Genomic DNA, 20,806 nt, shown 5'->3' on the forward strand with positions numbered 1-20,806 from the left:
AATGTTAGTTTGGTCAGGTACCTTGACCACTTCAGTTTGGTTTGAAATTCATTATTCAGTACAGCTGTGTATATTTCAGTTGACTACACACATACGTGTCAAGGAGATATAACGAGTAAACTGCCTACAGATGGAATTACAGGTATGAAAATACTGTGCTCATAGACGGTTTATACAGCACCCCTTCCGTTTATGTTCAGTTTTGTAGAGCACATAGATATGACATTGTTATGAATTAAATTCTTCTCCAGATAATCAAGAGAAGGTCTGTCTGGTACATGATGCACCTGTCTTTATATATATATATATATATATATATATATATATATATATATATATATATATAACCTAAACAACAGAGACAAGCAAAAACAACAAACCAACCAAAAAACCAAACGAAAGAAAATGAAATAAAAAATGACCCCCCCCCCCCACCCCCCAAAAAAAAAAGAGCAACTCATACACAACTTTTGCCTAAAAATGGTATATGTGGCATAATAATATGAAGATAACATTGTCATAGGCATACTAACTACATGTTTGTTTGGCATGATAATATGAAGATAACATTGTCATAGGCATACTAACTGCATGTTTGTTTTACACGCACGTGTTTACATGTGTTTGTATGCATACTCTTTGATGTGTTGGGAGGTGGGGGTGGAAGATGATATGCACATGTAAAGAGGTCTGCCTGTGTCTGTGTGTATGTTTTCATATTTCCATATGTGTTTGCCCATATCTTTTTATTCTTATTATTCCACAACAGTACCTTCTTGGTCACTTGTAAGGAACATTCCCTTTTCAGTTCAGAGACTTGTTTGACTCAGATTTGCTGTTCCAAAATATTCGTCACAATTCTCGTATTTTCAAGGAGCGCTTATAGCATTATTTCATGAACAGAACCATGAAGGCATGAAAGAAATTCACCACCAGCGTAAAGCACCATCTGCTTTGCTTCTCAGAAAAGCAGACAAACAAACAACAACAAAAAACACACAAGAAATAGGGTGTTGGGAGGAGAGTGTGGGGAGAGTGGGGCAAATCAAAATTGCAAAGTTTTTATTCAGTGCTTGATCAGTCAGGGGGAATACTTTTTATTCCGTGCTTGATCAGTCAGGGGGAATACTTTTTATTCCGTGCTTGATCAGTCTGGGGGAATACGTGCGTGTCAGTGTGTGATTGAAGTCCATTGAGTTGTGTAATAATCTCAGAGAGGGGGAGGGGGGGGGGCAAGGGGCTGGAGGTTGGAGAGTCACCAGTCATCATGTCATTCTACTGACTGTCTTGCATTTTGCTTTCTTTTGTTGAAACATGGCTGCTGCTGTTTTTAGTCTGTGCTTGGTCAGAGGTGAAACAGTAGTGTATAATTGAAAACAGTACAGCAGACGAAATAAATTTTTGATTATAGATATCTCTTCAGGCAGTTCAGGGAAGCAGGGTAACTGCAGAATACTTGCATTCCAAAAGCATTTTGCTAAGACCAGCTAGCTGTTGCCAGCAGCATTTCAAAAACATTTGCTAAGACCAGCTGTTGGCAAACCCGGTTTTGCTCTGTCTGAGCAATGCCTTTTCATAAAGTTTGGCTTTGACATTTTTGTGTTAATCATTTAACATTTTATGTTGTATGTATGATTTTTAATCAAAGATAAATAAAATTTTAAAAAATCTTATAATGAATGTAGGACCTGTTGTGTTGCACAAGATTATTTTAATAAAATGTTCGTCCTTTTCACAGTTTATTCCAAATGTGCTCTTTTTTGCATTGATGAGGGGTTGTTTTGTTGTTGTTGTTTTTATCATTGACACGATTGCTGTTTCCCAGATCCTTCTGTTCCTATTTTATAGTTAAGTTATACTTCTGTATCACTAAACAGTTCAGGGGTACACAGACTCAAGGTTTTCAATTTGCAACACATGATGCAAGATATAGGCATTTGGTGGCTATTTTATACACAACACTTCTAACAGATGTATCTGAATTAAGAAATTCTTTCAAGTTGGCACTAAAGGGGGCGTTGCCATCACCTCAGGCACATTGCAACATGTAGCCGTTTCTACAGATCAGCGTAGAGCAGTCTATGCCAGGCTTACTGATTTTTTTCTGTTCATTTTAGTGAATTCAGTGTCACTTAAAAATATTCATTTGCAGTGGACATGTCAATGGTGTTGCTAGTGTTACTGTATGTGTTCTGTCAGTAATTTATATTTCTTTTTTAATTACGAAAAGCAATATCATGTGGATGATACAGCACCTTTTCTCATTCAGAGACCAAGCTCTAAAGCACTTTACAAATGTGGAGTGATTTGAGGAAGGTGGCAGGTGAGACAATAAATCATGTGTACGTGTGCAGCACACACTTGTTGCACTGAAAAAGAAACCATGGTAATGAGAGTGATGTCCTCTGGCAAAAAAATCTGTTGACTACTTTGATAGGTACACAAATGTGCATGCACTTGAGGCCCAAGTGCGTTGGGTTATGCTGCTGGTCAGGTATCTGCTTAGCAGATGAAGTGTAGTGTGTGTTTGTCTGATGTAGTGACGCCTCCTTGAGACTGAAACTGAAGTCATTTACACAACAGTCTGCTTACATGGGTACAGCCCACTGAGAGCTATCTTTAGGTGCTCATCATTCGTTTCCTGGGTCAGTCAGTCAGGCTGCAGTCACACGCGCACACACACACACACGCGCGCGCGTGCGTGCAATGTATATTAGGGTTGTTTTTACTTCTAAATTTTGCCAGGATTAAATCTTGTTGCCGTGTTACGTGTTTGAAGTGCATGCTACACATGAGACCTCTCATCCAAACGATCACTGATGTTCCCTGTTGATTTGTACGTCCAGAAGAGTTACATTTTGCGAAGTGTCTTTTGCAATGGTTTTAACGTTCATTGTTTACTTCTGATGCTGTATATCTGCTCTGTTTCACTACTGTAGTTCTTGTGACACACTGGTAAAATCGTGCATATGTATGGACTGTACAAGTAGGTCTACATAGGAGGTTTATGGGTTATAATATTCCCATTAAAAAAAAAGGAACAAGTTCAGATTTCGGTTGCAAAGAAATATAAACTAATAGGTGTTTGACAAGACACCCAAGCATTTTTTGGTCTTCCACGTATTTTCATAGCGTTGATCTGTCATGATGGAGTGGTGTGTGGGGCGAACTCCCCTGACATCAGGTCATTTATCAGCAAATAGTTATGTAACGTTCACACAGCATCATGCTGTGCACTTCAGTGGGACCGTCATTCTTGCTGTCTGGTGTGTAGGTGTGTGAAGAATTAAACATCAGTCAACAACAGGCTAAAATGATCCCTTCTGTGACAGTCTTACCATCAGGTTTCCAAATTTGCAGTTGTAAAGCTCCCGACCCTTTTTTCTAATTTGTTGCACTGGAACACTACCACAGAATTTCCAGACAAGCTCTGGAGTGTGCAGTTTTGTGTCAAGAGGTATCACTGGTTGGCAGTGAAAAGCTTTTTCATTAGCTGTCAGTTTTGTGTCAAGGTTTCTGATACTGGCTGGCAGGAATATGCTTTTTCATTGGCTGTCATTAATGTGAGCACTTTGAAGTCAAATTTCAAGTGTAAGGAAGCATACCAGGAGGGCTTGGGATTGGGATTTGTGGATGGTGCAAAGCAAGCTTGTGACAATTTGAAAAGCAAAGCAAACTACTTCTGACATTTCAAAACTGAACCTGGACCGGACCACAATATAGCGAAGACTTGTCAAAGATCTTTGGATTTTATTACAGGATAGGAACAGAACTTCATGATACTGAGGATACAGTTTCATCAATGTGACATGCAAAGAAAAAAAAGTGGTATACTGGACTTCAAAAAAAAAAACCCAACCCCAATGTAATCATATATTATTTACAAGGGGGGGAAAAAAAACAAAGAAAACAAACCAAAAAATGACCCTAATTCCAGTATATCTATTTTGGTCAACCAAAGGAATGAAAACAAAGTAGAAATATAATGGAAGTGTGTAAGGGATGAAATATCTATTTTGAAAGAAGAATGTTAGATGATAAAATGGTGAACCTTTCTGACTGACAAGTCTCTGTTCCTAGCTATTCCCATCACCCAGCTATTGTATTCCCATCACCACAGCAATGGTTTTACCTAAGGCTTTAAAGCCATGATCCATCGCTAGTGAATGTGTTCCCACGTCTACATTAATCAATTTGTTCAAACGGTGCTGATCTTCAGTGCTAAAATTGCTGAATGAATATTTACTGTTATTTATTATTATGGAAAATCCTGTTTCCCCCTCCTCTCCTCCATTCCCCCAAGGAAAGGATGACTGAAGTGTAACCTGTATTCATGATTTTCTTTCCAGGATAAAAACTAGTGATCCAATTGTGGTACTGAATCATTTGTACTAACTAGCTTTGTTAATGGCTGGTGTGTTAAAACAGATGCACCAAACATGCATTACACATGCAGCCCCACAGAAACTGACCCCAGTGGTTTATACGACTGAGAGAAAAGGCAAGACATGATGTATCAATTCAGTCATAGCAGTACACTACTGGGATAAACATGAAAGAATCCCTAGCATAACTCGAATCATTTGACACAATTTATTATTTTTATGTGCTTTTGTCTTATACAGAGCAACCATATCATGGTTGCAATGTATAAGACAAGAGAGAGATATTGATTCCAAGTTTACTTTTTGTCTTGCTTTCGCACCCCCCCCCCCCCCCCACAACCCCCAAAGGCCTTAGCACAAAAAAAATTATATGTTGTTTTGAGATCCAGAATGATCCATACGTATTTCCCCTTGTATCCCCCCCCCCCCCCCCCCAAAAAAAAAGAAAGAAGAGAGAGAAAAAAAAAAACACCTCCTTAGCTTACTTTTAATTTCTCATAACAAAGTGCCTGTCTTTATTAATCATTTTAAGTTAAAAGACCCTCCCCAATGTTCTCTTGAAACAGCAGCAGATACAGATAATCTGACGGAACATTTCAGCGGTGGTACTCACAAACATTCACACACTGACAAAGTATTATAGGTGCTTGATTATCCTATGTGACACGAATCAAGCAACATTCACGTGCACTTTTCAGACCCGGGTAGAATAACACATTCAGACACAAGGCTTTGCATTATAAAATTATTTAGGAAAACAAACAAGAAATGACAAGAGAGGGCATAACATGGCAAAGGAAAATGTGCAGGTAAAACGGTATACTTATGGGGATAATGGGCTGGGAAGGAGACCAAAAAATTTGAAATAAATAAAATAAAATAAAACAAAACACCTCATGGACATATCCTTGTATTATCCACTGCTATCGACTCTTTGCAGTCCTTCATCCCCCATACAGAAACAACTTTTTTTTTTTTTTTTAAAGGCCGCCAAGACATAGCTTTCAACATGTGGAACAGGAAGAAAATAAGAGATGAACAAAATTACATTTTTTTAATTAAAAAGAAAAAAGGGAAATTTAGTATCTGTACAAATATATATATATACATTAAATGATCAAAACAACTGCTGAAGCAACGTCTGCTTTTACTTCCCACCAATACATATCACTCCCCCCCCTTAATATTTAGGTTTATTCATATTTTCAGGGGTTTTTTGTTGTTTTTTTAATAATCTGAACTTAATGCAACAGCATACACACATCAACTACACAATGCACTCAGATTATCACACAGTTTTCCAAACACATGGGAAAGCATGCAAATAACTGAACTTAAGTACATTTACACACCAATAACTCCAAAGCTGACCACCCAACAGATGTGCACATCACAGATCCAAAGTACAGTTTACTGCTTCGCACACAAGGAACATCAATGTACACATTTACACCGCTCATCTCCATAGGCCAGGCAAAGCAGCTTTGATTCGGTTACACAATAACAAACAGTGTCAGAGATAATACAAAAAAATTAACCAGTTTCAGAAATAAACATTTGAGTAAAACCTCACTGGGCTGTTTGGCAACCACCTGTTAATACAATGTTGTGAAGAAAATGACAACTTTACTGACAGGAAACAACAGAATCCTAACCATCAACCATTTCTCTATCACAGCACAAGTTTTTTTTTAAGATGTATATTACTGTAGGAAAATTATCATCACAAAAAAAGAATTTTTTTCCCTTGTTAATCTCAAGTTATCTATCATGTCAGAATAAAAGCTCCCTCTCAAATTATCTCAATGAAAATTGAAAAAAACATCATCATATACACAATGTTGGTGGATGATAAACAACATTTGCTCACAGCTTCAGGCATAATTTAACTAACCACACCCAATAGTCAGAGCTAGCTGAAAACAAGTTCTACCAAGATAAGTCTTTACAACAACTGAGAAGAATAAGAACTGTTCTAATACATTTCAGGCTTAGTTTTTTTAACAAAAACAAACAAAATAAATGTCAGCAATTGTAAATATCTAATGAATATCTAATAAAAAGGTTGGAGCATCTCAAGTTCACCTGATAGGATGGAAGAATTATAAATGCAGCATCAGTCAAGTGCTTTTGTCTTAAAGTGTTCATCCAGACTGCATAAACTTGCAAGGAAACCCAGAACGGGAAACAACAAAACACAGACTTTCACTCAAACCCAACAACAAACTTGTCCAACCATAGAGTATCCTTGCAACAACACTTTTCAAATAAATACAATGGACAGAACAAAGTCACACTAAAGAAAATCCTGTTGTCTCATACAAAGGTTGGAAAACAAAACGTACACTAACATGCGCACAGGACATTCACATATGCAGCTTGCTTCATAACTGACTCAACACTTAAACAACACTCAAGCTCAAGCAAGGCAAGACATAGTCACTTGGTGTGTGGCATCTTTATCAGCCTTGTGGTTTAAAAAAAAAAAAAAAAAAAAAATCAGGACCATGTGCCGTAGTGTTCACATGCATTGCTGGGTCCCATTGACTGCATTACAGTATCTTGTTGAGGAATTACAATACAAACAACAAAAAACAAACACCCCCCCCCCCTCCTGCCCCCAACAAGAATTTACTTTCAAACAGTGTAGATGAGAATGAGATGTACTGCATGTAGTGGAAGAATAATGTATACTCCTTTTACAGGAGGTCAGAGAGAGCTGTACTGCTTCAACAACTGACAGCCCATGTAAACTTTTGTTTCTACTTCCTCTTTCTCCTTCCTTCTTCCATTTCTCTTTATGCACTTCTTCTTCCTCATTGACATTACTGAAAGCAGTGTTATACTTAGCACTTATAAATATTAACTACTATCATTGATTATGTTCATGCACAAGCGTGCGAATTACTGATCTATATGTTCAGTTCTACATTCAAGGTCATTAGTACTGAAAGCGACAAGTAGACAATGTCTAGAAGCATCGCAAACAAATCTTGCAACACTTCATCAACAGTTGAAACCATTACTTTCAGTGAAAATTTGGATTTTTTTTTTTTTTTTTTTTTTACATTTGACTGAGATCCTCCAAAAGAGTATTAAAATATCATGTGTCAGGTCAATAGTGAGAGAAAGAAAAAATGTGTCGTCATGCAACAAACAAAAACGCAACAAACACAGAAACAAATATTCTCAGGCTTAATTTTAAATTCCCAAGCTTTAATAATCCACCACCTTGATAAACTGCGATGGCTTTTTGCCACAAGTTATGAACCTCCACATTCTATGCTTTCTATGAACCTGAAATCCACAAATTCCATAAATCGTGTCAGACACCCAACAGACGTTAATGCAGTTGGTCAAAATTTACAAGCAATCTGAAGTGTCATTCTCCACATAACCGCAGAATTACTGAACACTACATATATGAAAAGCGTAACGAAATTCCAACCATCCCCTTGCTACAATTTTAGATACAAAGACTGACAAAAAGAAAGCGAACCCAGACAGGTGGATGCCAGTCACCTAGAATCCTACTTTTCTAAATGTGAGAAGAGATTCCACTTTCTGAAAAGTTACTGCACCTTCAATTATTTCTTGCCAGTCTTTAATTTCATCATTTAGACAAGAGTTCGACAAACTGGCTGACCACAAGGCATCATTTTAATGTTAAATTATCCTCACTACTTTCTCTTCCGCCTTACAGAATAACACACTTCTTCTTCTTTGGAGGTTCTGGGGGTTCCAATGCTGCAAGGATGGCTTCGTCAAACACATTCTTCAGGCCTTTCTGTAAAACAAACAAAAGGTCAAAAATTATAAACAAACAGTCACAAATTATACAAAGATTTAAAGAGGCACAGCATTTGGGGCTCACATGTTATTTCTACTGACCTAAGTTGGTATGTGTGGAAAGAATTGATTTTCCCCCCTTGTATTAAGCCAAATTTGGTGTTAACAAAGTATTTTGAGAAAAATCATTTCATTAAAAGTTTACCACTAACACACAAACAGAAAAAGACACACAGACAACCAAAACAGGATTATTATATACACACAATTTGTTCACACACATAAGCCAAAATCAGATTTTCTTTTGAAATAGCAACTGGATTTATATCAATTACCGCATAAAAAAAAAAAGTGAAAACATAATTTAAGTCAATCCAAATTAAGTATTTCGCTCAGTCAAAAAACACTTTTGGTAGAATAGAAAAGTAGTGCTGGATTGTGAACCCACCTCAACATTAAAAAAACGTGCTGCTGGAATGTGAACGCACGGTTCGACAGTCCCAGCCACTACTGATTGACAGTTCAATGTTTACTATCCAAACTTAAACCGTTAAAGTATAAGTGTTTGTATCTGTTGAACTTATCTTTTATTTCTGTATTTTTCATGACTCTAATGCTCAAAAGCTTCATGACAAAAGTAGCTATTGCATCAAACGGAGTTTTGAAGCAAGAAGACAAAGAGCTGTGTGTATGTAAATTGTGACTCAAAGTCAGCAAGTTTACTCTGTTTAGTACCCTCTTTTACTTTTAGTCTTTATTATATTGGCACAAAATAAACGTGTTGATGGTGCAGTCAGTGTGGTCTGTCCAGTGTCTTCTTTGAATTGCCTACAAGAAATGGAATGTGACACTGTCAGTCTTAAAACCGCAACATAACAAGAGATAATTTTCACTAATCAAAGAAAGATCCAGAAACAGAGTTGTTATAATGTACACACACAATGCTTTCACATTTATGATCCAGAAACAATCCTAATAAACTCTTGGCTATCTGATGGCAAATGACATAAAAAGTTTCACAATCCGAAAAGCCAACTGAATCCGAAAGGCTTGCACCCCCAAAAACATAGTGTATAGAAAGATTTACTTCTTCCTTCTATATTTAAACCAAATTTTATGCTGCAGATAAGGTTATTTACAGGAATCAAGAATTTATTAATGAAACATACATAAAAACACACATACACACACACTTGGGCAACCGAAACAGGATAACAAAACACATGGAGTTTGCACACATAAGCCAAAAAGTCTCCACAATCATCATCCTTATCCAGGTATGACAATCAATCAACATACGCATGCACACAACTCATGTCAATCCCCACCTCTCTCTGATGTTTTCACTTGTAGAACTTTTAGATGAAAGGAAAAGAAAACCCAGACACACCCACCTGCGTCAGAGCAGAGCACTCCACATATTTGACAGCACGCAGTTCTCGCGCTAGCTTCTCCCCAGCGTCTTGTGTGATGGGCTTCTGCTTGTTCTTGGCCAGCTTTTCCACTGTGGCCGCGTCGTCCCGCAGATCAATTTGTGTCCCCACCAGCAGGAATGGGGTCTTTTGGCAGTGATGTGTGATCTCTGGTACCCACTGCAAAACAAGGGTTGTCTTGTCAGGATCTCTTTATCTACAGTGAGTGTGTGTGACTTTCAGCTTCTGTCACTTCTTTTCACTAAAACAATTATCACACAACAAATAATTCAACAATAATAAAAGAAAAACTGTAGAAACTAAAGACAAGGAAGAGGCGGGCAAGGGAGGCTATTTTGGGAAGAGGTCGGTTTTCAGGCCAGACTTGAAAGAGCTGAGTGTGGAGACTTGACGAAGCAAAAGAGGAAGTTCATTCCAATTGCAAGGTCCAGAGACCGAGAAAGAACGGCGGCCAACAGTCGAGTGTTTGAATCTGGGTATGCATAAACAGAGTGGATCCGAAGCCGATCGTAGTGAGCGAGATGGAGTGTAGAGGTGAAGGCAGCCGCAGAGACAGGAAAGAGTGGAGCTGGCATGACTGAGTACATAGAGGAGTTCAGAAAGATGATGTGGGCCAGACCCACTGACTGCAGAATAAGTCAGAGTGCATAGCGTGTAATCCATTCGATCAGCAACACAACAGGCAAACAGTAGAGAGATGAAAGAGAGGACAAATACTGTCAGATCTAGAACCTCTACAAATGAGTCTGGCAACATTTTTCTGAATTTGTTGAATAACAGATGTTTGGGAAGGCTGGCCAAAAGAATAGCAGTACCGGTAATCTATTCTTGATATAACAAAAGCCCACACAAGTACTTTTGTCGCTAAACTATGCACTCCGGACAACATCCATTGACATTTCACTTTTAATGCACTGACAAATATTACAATCAGATATCTTGATATTTGACTATTTCCTGACACAATCATGGCTTTTTGACTTGTGTATACTTTAAAACAAACCCCAACCGCTTGAACTAGCATTTGCTGAATTCGTTGGCTGACAGATAATGAGATATATGTCACCAATGCCACAGGCCTATCATTCCCCATTTGTAACAGTTTGTGGACAATTCTTTTTAATTATCAAAATTCAGTGCAGCATTTCTTTTGTAAGCAAAGAGAGACAGCATTTTCGAGTTTGACATAGCCCTAACATAGCTGTTGGGTGTATGCTGTTTGATGTGACTTAAGAGTTCATACACAAGCAATCAACACAAAATACTGACGAGCATAGTAAACCTGCCCAATTATTATACTTTCTTTTTCAGTGTACATATATATATACATAATAAAAAAAATTTGCATCACAATGTCTCATAATTGCATGGTAATTTGCATGGAATTTTAAAGAAAATTTCAAACCAAAAAACTAAACAGAATTTTGCTGATGCTGTCTGTAACCGTGTTAGTAAAACCGTTCTGCCTGAATGTACTCCTGTGTAAAAACACAACAAACATTCCTTTAACTCAGATTTATACTTTATTTCAGTACTGCAAAAGAACTGGGGCTTTCCAGCTGAAATGCTGGGCAGATTATCATCAAGTCCTTTCATAAGTATCTATTGCAAAGACAAAACACTATTACGTGTCTTTGATTTGAAGGATTTTAGGGAAAAAAAAAAAAAAAAAAAAAAAAAAAACAATAACAATTACTATCCTAACAGATCCAACAATCAAAAAAACATAATTATCAATGACATTATAGTGCCCAACCAAAAGCACAATACCTTTTCCCTGACGTTTTCAAACGATGACGGAGAGACTACTGAGAAACAGACCAGAAAGACATCAGTCTGTGGGTAGCTGAGTGGTCGCAACCTATCGTAGTCTTCCTGTCCAGCTGTGTCAAAGAGGCCCAGAGTGTAGGGCTCTCCTCCGATCATCACAGTCACAGCATAGTTATCAAATACCTGCAAACATAAATGCACAGTAAATCAAAACAATATCACTTACTGGAATAAAGAAACAAAAAACTATTAACACTATCAAGTTTTTTTTATAAAAAAAAAAAAAAAGAAGTACACATGACACCATAGAGATTAAGATAAAATTTGTTCAAGCGTAAAGTAACATTTCTGAATTTCACAGGTAATTGTAACTCATGCTTTCATCCATTAATCTTACCAGCAATCTTGCAAAAAAAAAAACTGTAAAGTGAAAAGCAATCTAGTGCAAACATTTTATTCATCACTGTATAGGCTGGCAATTAATGAGTAACGTTAATAACAAAGAACATAATCATAAGAAAAACAAGTAATGACACGAAAAAAAGGATGGTACAAAAACAAAAAAACAGAGAAAGTGAAGAACCAAAGGAGCAAAAGAGAGACACACCAGTGATAGACATAAATGACCTTATCCCCACCCCCCTTAGAAAAAAAACCCACAAAAAAAACAAACAATGCACACACACACACACAAACACACACACACAAAAACAACAACCTCAAACATAACAAGTACCAAAACAAAACAGGCAAACTAATAAAAATATTATTAAAATAACGACTCAAAAAACAAAGAATAACTTCAATAAGAATACAAGTTGGACAAACAAGAACTAAAAAGGGAAGAACCATAAACAAAAATATGGGGGCAAAAAACAAAACAAAGGCTGACAAACAAAACCTGAAATAAGGCAATCTAAGACTGTAAATTGACAGAAACGACACTTACAGTTGGAACGTATTCTGATGGAAATTTGTTGGTTGTATAGGAGATGAGGAGACAGGTTTTACCCACAGCACCATCCCCAACAACCACACACTTGATCGTCTGCATCCTTATCACAGCCCTCTGGCTTCTCTCAACAGGTCTGAAAGATAATCATAGTAGGAGAATTTCAACTTAAAGTTAAACTGAATAAATATTTCATTCTTTTCCAAAAGTACTGTAAAAAGAAGAAATTCATTTAACCTACTGTAGGTGGTTAAATTCTTTTACATAGAGACATACATACCATTTGCGTTAAAAAAACAAAACAAAAAACCCACAAAAACTATAACAATTACTTGCCAAAACTAATAGTAGTACACACATAAACTTTAAGTGACAGACAGTGACATGCATATACATTACATATTCAGATCACATAGAACTTACACACTAACACAGTTACAACTGCTAAAAACACACACACACTAATACTTCCACTGTTCCAGATGAAAAAGTGTGTATAATGTATGTGACAGGTTTCATCAATTTCATGTCACAATACATAAATCTGCGTCAGAGATAACTCTTGATTTATATGGCATCAATCTTGTGAATTTCTGTCAATTTTGTGTATGTTTAACAATTCTTACATAAAATGTCAATAGAAAATATTTTAAAAACAGAATACTTAATATTTTTTCTTGTTCTGTTTTATTTGTGTGAGATCTGATGATGTATGTCTGGTCAAGAGAAAAGAAAAGAGACAGATGCCATTTCCCAATTCCTCAAAAGCCTAAAAAGTAAAACTGAAGTCAAACAGTGCATTGCATTTCTATGCCAATTTGCCATAAACACATTTTGAAAAAAAAACAAACTTTTTTTCTTCTTTTTCACAATAGAATAACACATTAACGTTATCTTAGGTGTTTTTCAAATCATGGCAATAAACATTTCAAGAAGTTTTCAACCGAAAAGACTGACATCCTTACCAGCCCAATCTATCTCCAAAGTCGGTCAACACTGGGCCACAAAGTATACATGCAATTTCAACTTCTTTGTACAATATTATTTGTACACAGTGTTTGCTGTATTTGTTATCTCTTGCAATATAATCATCATTCATATTTCATATCACTAATACGTTCAAGATTATAATAAAATTTAAAAAATTTTTAAAAAGGCCCAAGAAAAGTGTTATTGCAACATTTTATTTTTTGTGATTTGGCATTCTGAATAGTGAAGTAAAGAAACGGAGAGTGGAGACTGAATCCTGCCATGTGTATGTTCACTATCTACCTTGTGCTGTAGTATCTTAAGCTCAATAATGACATTCACTGTTACTGATTATTTGAACAAAGTAAGAACCTTTTATAAAAAGATTTTCAATTGCTTCAAGTTTTCTGCAACTGCTTTTTTTTTTTTTTTTTTTTTTTTTTTTTAGTACTCTCAAAAGGTAAAATGATCTGAACTTAGGCAAGAGTATTCTAACTTATAAGTACATGCAGGTTAATGAGAAAGAGAGAGGGGGAGAGAGAGGGGGGGGAGAGATTCAAGATTCAAGATTCAAATGGTTTAATGACTTAAGCAACATGCTCATATCACCAAGTGGAAAACACGCTCCCCCCCTCTCCCACCCCTTCGAACGTTCCCTCCCTCCTACACTTTTCACAACATTCTATTGCTTTTCATAAGGAATACAAAACAATATCTAACGGTATGTATACGCACAATCATCGTAGACTACTGCTGAGGTTGATATCTAAGTAACCCGAGGCCATCGACCCGATTACATAGTCACAGAGAGAGAGGGAGAGAGAGAGAGAGAGAGAGAGGGGGGAGAGAAAGTGTGTGTATGTATGTGTGTGTGTGTGTGTATGTGTGTGTGCGTGTGCATGTGCGTGTGTGTGTCCTTATCAGTTGGAATATCTGCATGACAGCGAGTCAATTAACTCAGAAACTGAGACTGAGAGATGATAAGACACTACGATTAACATGGACACACGTTATTAATAAAAATTAAACTGATTACCAAAACTAGCTGGATAAAAAATCCACAATGATAATATCATCATCCATTAGATCTAGTGATTTCTTATCTCCAGTGGGCTTACAACTTTGAAATTCATTTTATTCAGCCCATTAACTCTTACACGAATGAAGTTAAATGTAATTTAGTTCACTTTTTATTGTTTCCAAGTTCTCCAAGAGATCAGGAAGTAAAGTGCAGTCACTGAGTCGATCGTTGACAAGTGCTGCAAATACAACAGCAAAAATAATTAAACAAAGATTAATGCTAAATTTCAACATTTCGAAAAGAAACAAAATCATTTATGGACAATAACATCTCCAACAATGGCTCAATTCAAGACCGTTAAAAAAAAATTGGAACCTGCCGAGCAATAATCGGCCATTTTGGTTGAGCCGCTGAATGGTGGGTGCAGCAGAAGTAAAAATATGTGAGATATGAAAACTTAGGGAGATGAGTGTCAATAAATACGTATATTTTTTAATACATCCTATATACAGTAATACATATACATTTAAAACGTTCTTACCTTTATCCTCCTGAAACTTATATTAAAGCTATGGGCGTTACTGAAAGAAATAAGTATTTCTTTCGGCACTCCGACCGGAAGGAAGAAATTGTGGCGAGAGGACATGCGCGCATATAATGATGTCATATGTTTAAAATAGAATGAATCATGACCTTGTTTTCTCTCTCTCTCTCATCATTATTCCCAACATCCATATTAATTAACGGCCACAAACAACATACTGATTACTCTGCCGCGTGGGGGTATGCGTGGAGGAAGAAATGACTTGACAGAAAGTAGAAGACAGATGAAAGAAGGGCATGAGAATTTATACTGGCCCATTCGAAGCTGATTTTTGTGGCAGAATTTACCGCTTCAGTTTTCGCCCACTTAGGGTCTAGCCGATCACAGCCAACATAAGGATGAACCAGACCCCCAAGACAAGAAGAAGAAAATGCAATAACAACAACAATAATAATAATAATGATAATAATATTCTTATTACTCTTCTTCAGTTTTCTACTTATCATTATTATCATATATTGTTATCATCATTGTATTATCATAATTATTATCATTCTTATTATTAGCCTAAATAGATAATCAATAAATCGATAAAAGTAATGTTCTGGGGATGCTAGGAAAGTGACTGGGATGGTGTGTGTGGATGGGGTGATGGGGGCCGGGGGGGAGGGGGTTGTTGCTATTCCTCCCTAATCTAACCAGCGATGGTGGAGTCTAAACGTTCGACATCCTTGACTTGAAGATGTCATCATGGGTAAGTATCAGCTGCCGCTGAAGTGGCCCGGAACACCCAGGGCAGCGTTCTCGGTCTAGTTCTCTTCGTCCTGAACTGAACTGAACTGTGACGTAGGCCTTAGATGGACTGAAGTGAGTCACAACTGACTCCGTACTCTAGCACTGAGAATGCACGGAAAAATCGCTTATCTTTTCTGTGGACAGAGTGATTTTTCTGTGTGATTGACTGATAATTTATCATCGTGTTATTGTTTAATTATTGAATTATTAGTGAATGACAGAGAGGGCCGACAGAGAGGGCCGAGAAGCACCTAGAAACCAGCCGAAACCGCGCGCAAATCGGCCGTTGAAGTTATGCAACACTTAGCGGACCCTTCATGACTGTGAGCTAGGTGGGCAGCATTTGAAATCGTGTAGTGGGGCTGAATGAATCCGCCAGGTGTTAAGATCACCTGGTCAGTTTTTACAGGCAACCTGCAAGCTTCAGAACAAAAGCTAAGTGATTTTTCTGTGAATTTGATTAATAATTTGTCATGGCGTTATTGTTTAATGTTTGAATTATTAGTAAATTATTGAGAGGGCTCAAAGATGATTTGTCCGTTGAATGCACGGAAAAATCGCTTATCTTTTCTGTGGACAGAGTGATTTTTCTTTGTGATTGACTGGTAATTTATCATCGTGTTATTGTTTAATTATTGAATTATTAGTGAATGACAGAGAGGGCCGACAGAGAAGGCCGAGAAGCACCAAGAAACCAGCCGAAACCGGGGGTCATTGTTGTCTTTTTAAAAAAAAATTTATTATTTTATTTTCTTATTATTATTATTATTATTATTATTATTTTATTATTATTAATACTACTACTACCTTTTTATATTATGATTATTATTTATATATTTATGTAAGCTTATCTATTATTTATTCACCTTTTTTTTCTTCTTTTTCTTTTTTTTTTTTTTTTTTTTCCTTTTTTTTTCTCTCTCTCAAGGCCTGACTAAGTGCGTTGGGTTACGCTGCTGGTCAGGCATCTGCTTGGCAGATGTGGTGTAGCGTATATGGATTTGTCCAAACGCAGTGACGCCTCCTTCAGCTACTCGGATACTGAAACTGAAACTGTGGATCATGCTCAGAGAAGCTACCATCAAGGCTAGAACACTTAAGGGGATATTATCGAGGAAAGGCCTACACAAATAGTACCACGATCCACCGCACGTTAAAAAGCCAATGCCACGGTTTGCATGCTGAAGAGACCTTATAGTGACACAGTTTTAACAGCTCCAGAAAAATACAGGCATGGGCTCCATGTCAGAGGTTAATGTCGCCTCCGGGACGGCAGCCTGCCAGAAGGCGTACAAGTAGAAACTCCACCCTCCATTTACTCTAAGAATCGGTTCCACTGTCTGACGGGCGCAACAGCCGAGTGGTTAAAGCGTTGGACTGTCAATCTGAGGGTCCCGGGTTTGAATCACGGCGACGGCGCCTGGTGGGTAAAGGGTGGGGATTTTTACGATCTCCCAGGTCAAAATATGTGCAGACCTGCTAGTGCCTGAACCCCCTTCGTGTGTAAATGCATGCAGAAGATCAAATGTGCACGTTAAAGATCCTGTAATCCATGTCAGCGTTCGGTGGGTTATGGAAACAAGAACATACCCAGCATGTACACCCCCAAAAGCGGAGTATGGCTGCCTACATGGCGGAGTAAAAAAAACGGTCATGCACGTAAAAGCCCACTCGTGTACATGCGAGTGAACGTGGGAGTTGCAGCCCACGAACGCAGAAGAAGAAGAATCGGCTCCACTGTCTGATGTCAAGATCAGGTAGCTCACTCAAGACACTATACAGTTTAACTCACTCAGTACGGCCAGTCCTCTCTTCTCCTCTACACAGACCCCTCGGATGTCCAGTGGGTGTCTGAATGACCCAACCTTTAGCTTCCGTCGTCAGAATTGTGGTATTCTTTGTCAACATTCACCTCTTCAGTATAAGAGCCTTCCGCTTGTAATATTTTGATGATGGCAATTGGGGTGAAAAGCTGTTAACGTCGTATTTTTCGCCGTTCGTATGGAGAGAGTTAAGTCAGCTCCATGTGCCTGGCACACTTGTTGCGGGCCAAGCTGGTATAATTATATAATGCAGAACGACGGCCCACTGGAAGGGGACGGACTCAAACGTCGTGAAGTTAAGTCACTGAGTTTCAGTTTCAGTAGCTCAAGGAGGCGTCACTGCGTTCGGACAAAACCATATACGCTACACCACATCTGCCAAGCAGATGCCTGACCAGCAGCGTAACCCAACGCGCTTAGTCAGGCCTTGAAAAAAAAAAAAAAAAAAAAAAAACCCACACACACACACACACACACACACAAAAACAAAAAAAACGGGGGAATAAATAATAGATAAGCCTGCATAAACAAATAAATAAATAAATAAACAACAACTATAATACAGAAAAAGGTAGTAGTAATAACATTAGCAATACTAATAAAATGATAATAATAAAACATAAATAAATAAATAAATAAGACAATAATGGTGATAAATAAGCAAATAAATGTAAAATATGAAGGCACACATTCACACATACACCCACACATGCATAACAGAAATGCACCAGACATGCAGTTTCACATATATGAAAGCACAGTCAAATACATATAAACGTACATGAGCTCCAACACACACACACACACACGCATTACCGTGCACCTCCTCTACCCCCCTCCTCCACACACTCATTTCTAGTCTAAGTATCGCAGCTTCCACGGCACACACACACACACAAACACAAACACACACTCACAGAGATGAACACTTACTTGTACAAGCACATATGAAAGCACAGTCAAATACATATAAACGTACATGAGCTCCAACACACACACACACACACACACACACACACACATTACCTTGCACCTCCTCTACCCCCTCCTCCACACACTCATTTCTAGTCTACGTATCGCAGCTTCCACGGCACACACACACACACACACACACACAAACACACACTCACAGAGATGAACACTTACTTGTACAAGCACACACACATACGCCCATATCTCCCACCCCCAACCCCACACACGTACATACAAAGATATATATATATATATATATATATATATATATATATATATATATATATATATATATACACGTTCCAATATCCTGTTGCTCCCACAGTGTAGGCATGCATACACTCACATACCTCATCCTCTACCCCACCTCCCCCTGCACTCCCACCTCCCCTCACACACACACACACACACACACACACACACACACACACACACGTACACATATCTCTCCTGACACTTGTGTACAGTTTCACTCTCGCGCATTCACAAACGCACTCAAAAGCACAGACCCACACATACACACAAACACACACAGCCGCCACTGACTGGCCGCAAGAGGGATGGGAAAAGATCTCTGATGCCAAGAACGTGGCGTCTAGTGTGTTGCTCGGTCTATTGTGTTTGGAAAGGCCCACAGAGACTCTGTTCCGTTTTGAAGAAATTTGCGCAATGTTGGTTTGGAAATGATGCCGATATTTGTTTGATTTGCAAAGCATCGTGCTCTACCTTTCATGTTAGATTTGCGGCCGCTCCCTCTCTCTGCTTCTATTTCTTTGAGGCGATCGATGGTGTGATGGCCTTGTACCTGTTCTTTTTGGTATTCTTTGACTTTTCTGAGGATTTCCGATTTTACTAGATGTAGGCCGCTCGTTGGTGTTGCGTTACCAGCAAGTCTGTCAGCTCGCTCATTTCCCTTAACACCTGCATGTCCCGGGCAGTATGACCATGTGAGTTTTTTAATCTGAAAGTTGCGCATTGCGTTATGCCACTCTGGGCTTCCCATTCCGTTTTCAATTTTCTGTATGAGGTTCATTGAGTCGGTTAGAATCATGGCATGTTGGTTTCCGGGCGTATGGAAGGACGATAGCCACTGGAGGGCATGTGTCACAGCTTCAACTTCCATCGTTAGGCTGGAGGTTGTGACTTTGTAGGCAGCATTCTCTTCCCAAATTGTTTTTCCATTTTGTTTCGCAGTGAATCCCCAGCCAGACTGGTCTTTGGTGACTGAGCCATCTGTGTATATGATGATGTCCTCTTCTTTACTGTTTTCTTCTATAAGCAGCTTCACTTCCGCATCAGTTTTGCCCTCTGGCCATTCCCGACAATGTCTTCCTAGAGTGGGTGAAATGACTGTGTTGAATAGATGGTTGAGGTTTTCGGGGTTTTTCTCCCATTCTTTTGTTTCTTTCAGGTCTTGAAGTCGGCATACTAGCTGGATTGTGTCTTCTGCTTGCCCCATCCATGATCTTCCTCGTCCTAGACGGCTGCCTTTTGGTTCTTTCACTGCGTCATGCAGTGGGTTTTGAGGGTTTTCTAATGCTTTGAAGTAGGTCTTGACCTGTTCTAACTTGTTTCTGGCCTGCACTGAAGGAAGGTCAAGCAGGTATCGCATGGTTTCTGTGGGCGTGTCTTTTGTTGTTCCAAGGATCAGCCTCATAGCTTCATTTTGGACTCTTTCTAATTTTAGGAGGTTGCTTTGAGACGGTGTTGTTAGCCCAAGTCCGTAGTCGATCACACTGAGGACGAGTGATTGGTATAGCAGGAAGAGGTGGCGTTGTTCAATTCCTTTGGTTGCCATTGCTTTTAAGACTGAAAGGCCCTTTTTGCATTTGAGAACAGTGTTTTCCGTATGTTTTCTGAAGGTCAGCATCCTGTCGAAGTGTATTCCTAGGTAGCGTACGCATTCAGTTTTCTCAATTTGAATCCCATCGAATGACACAGAAGGTGGTGATTTGCTCGCGGTTTTGTTGTTGAGGGTGCACAGCAACGTTTGGGCTTTCGCTGGATTGATGGAAGATCCTGTGTCTTTGCACCATTGAGCAATATTGTTTAGTTGTTTCTGGACGGCTTCAGTTCTTTCCTGAGCATTTTTCGAAGTTTTGAAGACCAGGCCGTCATCCGCAAGGGTAAGCACCCGAGCAATTCCATTGTTGTTTAAGTCTGCAAGGCCCTTCGTGTAGACATTGTAGAGGATAGGAGAGAGTGGAGACCCTTGTGGCAGTCCCATGGATAGTTTAGAAGGTGCAGACATCCAATCTCCGAGGCGTAGGACGACGGTTCTTTCCTGAAGCGCTGCTGCTATCCATCTTGTCAGTGTCAAACTTACTCCATACCTTAGTAGCAGCTCCATGAG

General features: G+C 38.6%; 1 protein-coding gene across 1 annotated transcript; it reads right to left on the reverse strand.

Moving 5' to 3' along the window:
• Window positions 1–7,584: 7,584 nt before the first annotated feature.
• LOC143287465 (cdc42 homolog) lies at window positions 7,585–14,982 on the reverse strand. The gene is made up of 5 exons (XM_076595467.1): window positions 14,861–14,982; window positions 12,327–12,465; window positions 11,378–11,560; window positions 9,569–9,766; window positions 7,585–8,172 (listed from the first exon to the last, which is right to left on the reverse strand). Exons 2-5 carry the CDS (start codon window positions 12,429–12,431, stop codon window positions 8,083–8,085), a joined length of 576 nt encoding a protein of 191 aa, XP_076451582.1. The 5' UTR covers window positions 12,432–12,465; window positions 14,861–14,982; the 3' UTR covers window positions 7,585–8,082.
• Window positions 14,983–20,806: the final 5,824 nt, after the last annotated feature.

The sequence above is a fragment of the Babylonia areolata genome, chromosome 11, assembly GCF_041734735.1.
Source record: "Babylonia areolata isolate BAREFJ2019XMU chromosome 11, ASM4173473v1, whole genome shotgun sequence".
Lineage (NCBI taxonomy): Eukaryota > Metazoa > Mollusca > Gastropoda > Neogastropoda > Buccinidae > Babylonia > Babylonia areolata.